Source organism: Chiloscyllium plagiosum, unplaced genomic scaffold (assembly GCF_004010195.1).
Source record: "Chiloscyllium plagiosum isolate BGI_BamShark_2017 unplaced genomic scaffold, ASM401019v2 scaf_24024, whole genome shotgun sequence".
In the NCBI taxonomy this organism is placed as follows: Eukaryota; Metazoa; Chordata; class Chondrichthyes; order Orectolobiformes; family Hemiscylliidae; genus Chiloscyllium; species Chiloscyllium plagiosum.
Genome location: NW_025206015.1, coordinates 1 through 5,504, shown reverse-complemented (window position 1 = coordinate 5,504; position 5,504 = coordinate 1). Strand labels below are relative to the sequence as shown.

The 5,504-nt window shown below is 41.8% G+C and overlaps 1 protein-coding gene across 1 annotated transcript in view; it reads right to left on the bottom strand.

The window, feature by feature from the left end:
* The window catches only part of LOC122546479 (complement component 1, q subcomponent binding protein), a gene marked incomplete at both ends in the record, with an annotated part of 10,295 nt that extends 4,969 nt beyond the window's left edge, over window positions 1-5,326 (bottom strand). The window contains 2 exons of the mRNA XM_043685180.1: window positions 3,471-3,558; window positions 5,142-5,326. Coding sequence (XP_043541115.1) covers window positions 3,471-3,558; window positions 5,142-5,326 — 273 coding nt within the window. The remainder of the gene's footprint in view (window positions 1-3,470; window positions 3,559-5,141) is intronic.
* Between the last annotated feature and the right edge of the window lie 178 nt (window positions 5,327-5,504).

The following is a 5,504-nucleotide window of genomic DNA, read 5'->3' as shown; positions in this document are numbered from 1 at the left end:
TGGAGGCTGGTACAATTGCAACATTTAAGAGGCATTTGGATGGGTATATGAATAGGAAGAGTTTGGAGGGATATGGGCCAGGTGCTGGCAGGGGGACTAGATTGGGTTGGGATATCTGGTCGGCATAGACGGGTTGGACCGAAGGGTCTGTTTCTGTGCTGTTCATTTCTATGACTCTATGACAACTGTTGAAAACATCAACAATACCTGAAGAGGGCCTTGCAACATCATCCCTAGCTTCCAACTGCCCTCCATCAGACCTAGCATGGTCATTCTGTATTACGAACAGCATTAACAATGTTCCTGAGATTTCCCCTTTGTATCTTCAAAGCTCCAAACAAGCTGTCCAATATATCTTCCCTCTTTGCAATTCAGCATTCATTGGGTAGTCACTAATTCTCAACTCTTCTTTCTTCAAGATTTCCCCTCAGCTCCTTCTCCAGTTTCAAGTTTTTTTAAAGAGACAAGCTTCAACTCTTTCAATTACTACTTCCTGATTTATATTGTCACTTTCCAACTTTCACCTTTATGGTCATTAATATTTCACATTGGTTTCTCAAATGTTTACTGCTAGGTTAAGCGCTTGATTGTGGGAATGGTTCACAATCCCAAATATCTAGTGTGTTTAAACGAAGAGCGAGTGGGTCTGAAAACCAGAATAAAACCACAAGCTCAGGTTGTCAAAAATATATTTTTGACAAATTACTTCTCGAATACGAGACACCCTACAGCACCCTGAAATTAAAAGTCACAAATTGATCCAGGAAATTTCGGTTGTTCAAACAACTGCAAGTTTACATTCAATACTTCATTTCAAATATCCGACAAGAGCAGAGAATCAGAACGAAGGTTTCCATGCACCAGACAAATCCTTCAAAAGTGAATCTCGGCAAAACATTCCACTCATTCCTACAAATTAGTCTCGTCTGCGTGTGCTCGATCAACAGCAGGTTAGACTTCCCCCGAACTGCTCTTTGTAGGCACTGTCAGTAGGTTTCTTCCATGTGCCAATACAGCCCATAGTGGTGAAGGTGACAGTGTGGAAGTCCTGCTAAGATTTGCTTTCCGGCTCAAGTGAAGTCAGGTATTATCGCTCCCCTGTCAGTTATGTCAGCCCAAGTGCGTTCTTCTGTGTCGTTGTGCCCATGAGTAACTTAAAAGGGACCAACTTACAGAGAGATGTTTGGAGGGGTTTCTGCACATCTCAGACGCAGCATTCAGACAACTGGTTGAATAATGGGGCATTTGTGAAGTCTCATGGCATCAGATCAAACATGGGGAGGAAACTTCCTCATTACCACCTCTTGCCCTCCCTTGGTTGATGTATCAGTACTCCTCCATGTCAAACACCACTTGGAGGATGTGTAGAGGGTGGCATGGGTGCGGAATGTCTGCTGGGCAGGGACTTCAATATCCATCAACGGGAGCACCAGTATTATAGGTATCGAGGGAAGCAACAAGAGGGAAACGCCTACAAAAACTCATCTTCTGCAGCTGAACCCTTGTGCAAACAAAAATCCCCCCATCACATTGAGATAACCCTCTATTCTTTTGTGGGGTCCTACCACAGTGATGTAAAGGATAGATTTCAAATAGGTTTAGAATCTCAAAACTAGGCATCCTCAAGGCATCAGCAGCAGAATTGTTAACAATCTCAATCTAACCTCATTGCAGGGCATATCCCCCATTCTGCCATTAAAATACAGCAGTCCTGGTTTGATGAATAGTGAGGGGAGCATGCCAGGCGCAGCACCAAATTTACTTAAAAAATAAAAAATGTCAACCTGGTGAAGGTACAAATCAGAACTCCTTTCATGAACAGGAATGGCACACAATCCAAGAATCTACAGATCCTAGCTCTGCTCTGCAGACCGGTCACATCCAGTCATGAATGGAGATGGGCACTTAAGACAACTCACTGGAGGAGAGGTTTCCACAAATGTCCCCATCCTCAATGGCAGAGAAGCCCAGTATACCAGAACAAAAGACAAAGCTGAAGCAAATGCAATATTCTCCAGCCAGCTGTGCAGAGTGGACAATCCATTTCGACCTCCTCCAGGGCCCCCAGAATCACAAATGCCAGTCTTCAACTAATTTCACGTGATATCGAGTAATAGTTGGAGGTACTGGACATTATAAAGGCTATGGCACTGACAACATTCCAGCAATATTACTGAGGACAAAGTCAGAACCGTACAGTACAGAAACAGACTCTTCAGTCCAACTCAGCCACGACAACCAGTCATCCAATCTGACCTAGTCCCAAGATATGCGCTCCAGAACTTGCTGCTCCCATAGCCAAGCTGTTCCAGTCCAACACTGCCATCTATTCAACAATGTTAAACATTGCCCAGGTATGTCCTGTACACAAAATGCAAGACAAATCCAACCCAGCATAAGATTTAAGTGAAAGACTTCAAATCTTTGCACAATCTCAATGTGAAATCACTGTTGACTTACTTTAACATTTGAAGTTGGTTAAAACAAAATGCAAAAAGACATTGAAATGGAATTAGTTGTTGTGACAAATGAACAATTCAGGTCACATCAATACTTTGTGAACTTCAATATAAACAGAGAATTGGTCTAATTTATTGTTTACTCGTTAGGTTAATACAGCCAAATTTTCTGAAGTAAAGTTAGTCTACTCCGCTGATAGGCTACCTGTTGAAATGCAGTTAAAACTGATGGATACAGAAACTACACAACCTGCATTAGATCAGAGACACGAGTGAAGAAAAATAAGAAAGGGAACGTTGGATGATTGGGACTTTATTGTCATGTGGCAGGTAAACTGACAAGTTGGGCTGAACGGCCTATTTTGTGCTGTACGTTTTAACAGGTTTCTCCATATGGACCCCTCTCTGTGATTCCCTTTCCTCAGTATCAGGAGACTACTAGAGGGGATATTGCTACTCTCCAGCAGCCAGGAACAAAATGGCAAAGTAAAGGCTTCAAAAGGTATAAACACAGTGAGAGTGGTGAGCAATGGTGTAAGTGGTACAGGCCTCTTTGCACCTCATTTAAATACTGCTGTACTGACAATGTTAGGTTGGATGAGGGGATGTTGTTAGCTTCCACATACCTTGATCGTACCCAGATCCACCTTTCCATACCTTCAGTCACCCTTCCAGATACACAGAACTCATTCTCTTAAAAATCTATTCGAGAGTAAGTTCAAGTTCAACTCATTCTGTGTTAAATTTTGTACCAATTAGCAAGAACAATTTTGTTCACTGTTTGAATGCCACCTGTTTAAATGTTTTAGAAAAAGTGGTGCTTTAAACAGCCTTTTAAATACCCATGTACATTCTGCCCAGACAAATCTCCAGCACCAATTCCTATCAGTACAAAAGCCCACTCAATCCACCCTGACTCAGGAGGAATACATAATGAGCTTGCCTGTTTAATTATCTTCCAACTTTACCAAAGTGACTGCCAGAGCACTGTGGAAGATCAACCCATCTTACCTCATTCTCTGAGCCCTTCTGTTCTTCCTGTGGTTCTTCCTCCATTGTTGGTGGAATGCTGTTATTGATATTAAAGCTAACTGTAACCCTACAAACAGAAAGAGGTGAAAAAGGCTATGGGCAAACAATAAGCAGCCAGCTGCAGCTCTGAACCACAGACAGTAGAATGACAGCGAGCATGCTATGATTTCAGACTGCTCACAGCCATAAGTTCATTTAAAAACCAGTTCCAGTAAAGAATTTATCACAATATTTAAGAACTTGATAAATGGTGTTTTAAAACTGAACACTGGCAGTGCACAGGCAAATAAACCACCAGAACGTATCTGCAATGGTTAACATTATACTCTTTACTTGAAACTGGAAACTTTACAGACTAAATGTACAGCAAAAATCTATAACTTGATTCAATATACAAATTTGATTATGGTGTCAGTACAAAAAATTAAATCTTTAAGACTTCACACTGCTAGCTAAAAATAGGAGTTTGCTCGTTAACAGCCATTATGCGGTCTCATTTTTTGGACTCGTGTTGAAATTATAACAGACTCCCAACATATTTTCAAAACTGAAAATGCATTTTTCAGTGTGCAGTATATAGTTATTCTACATTCTTTTAGGACTGAATTAACTAGGTGCAGTGGTATTTGACAGTTTTGACCCCAGTGAGAGGTTGCGCATTTAAAGCCCCGCAGCAGGAACTTATATATTTGATAAAACCAATTACTGCAGATTCAGATCTGAAAGGCAAACAAGAAAATGCTGGAGAAACTCAAAAGATATGGCAGCATCTCCACTTCCAAAAAATGTGTTGCTGGACTCAACAGTATTTGTTTGGGGAAGCAATGGCCTGGAGATATTATTGCTTGGCCTTTTAATCTAGCCATGGCAGAAAGCCTCCTGCCTTTAGGGAAGGAAATCTGCCATCCTTACCTGCTCTGACCTGAAGTGACTCCAGACCCACAATAATGTGGTTGACTCTTAAATACCCTCTGGGCAATTAGGGATATACAATAAATTTTGGCCCAGCCAGAGTTAAACATCACATAATACCAGGGTATAGGCCAACAGGTTTACTTGGAAGTACTAGCTTTCCGAGCACTCCTCCTTCAGCAGGTAGCTGTACAGCAGAATCATAAGAATTTACAGGAAAAGATCAGTACCATGCAACTGAAACAACATATTGACACTGCAATCTTTTGCTATAGATTTTGTGTTTTATGATCTTGCTCCACAGCTACCTGAAGCAGCAGCTGTTCAAACTTCCAAACAGACCTGTTGGACTATAACCTAGTGTTGTGATTTTTAAACTTTGCCCACCCCAGTCCAACACTGGCACCTTCACATCATGGCCCAGCCAGAGTCGTAGATATTTCATCAGTGAATGAAAAAAATCTCAACAGAAGCTGTCAGGCTGGTTGGGTTTATCAGCACTGCTGTCTTTAATAATATATTCCTGGCAATCACCTACTGCAATACTGCAAAAAAGGATGTGCTTTTGAGGATGAGCTGTTAAACCAAGAGCCACCAACAAGTTCAGGCAAAATTTTAAAAATTTATGGAACTAAATAAAAAAAGAGAACTGCTTGCCTGTCCAAAATCCATTGTCATGACTTTAACTAAAAACATATAAACTGGCCATTTCCCCGAATGCTAAATGACCTCACTCACTTTTCACCGTCAACTTTCCGCACAAGTTTCGCCTCAGTCCCATTGAGCCCAATTTCCCAGCCTCCTGACACCTTCGGCAGGGTCGAAGTCTTCTGGATTTTCTTCTCCTCCTTGATTTCGTCAGTGAGGAATTCAGCGAATGCTTTGTCACCTACAGGGGCAATGCAAAAACCAGCCGGGTCAAATCACACATACAGCAACCCAAAGCTTCACAAGGTGAGGACCTGACCCTGAAGGTGGAGACACCTCCAACCTAGAGCCTCAGTCATAGAGGTCAAGAGCAGAGAAAAAGGCCCTTCAGCCCATCGACTCTGCACCCGTTAAATAAAATAAGCATCCAATTACTATAAAGCCGTGTTACAG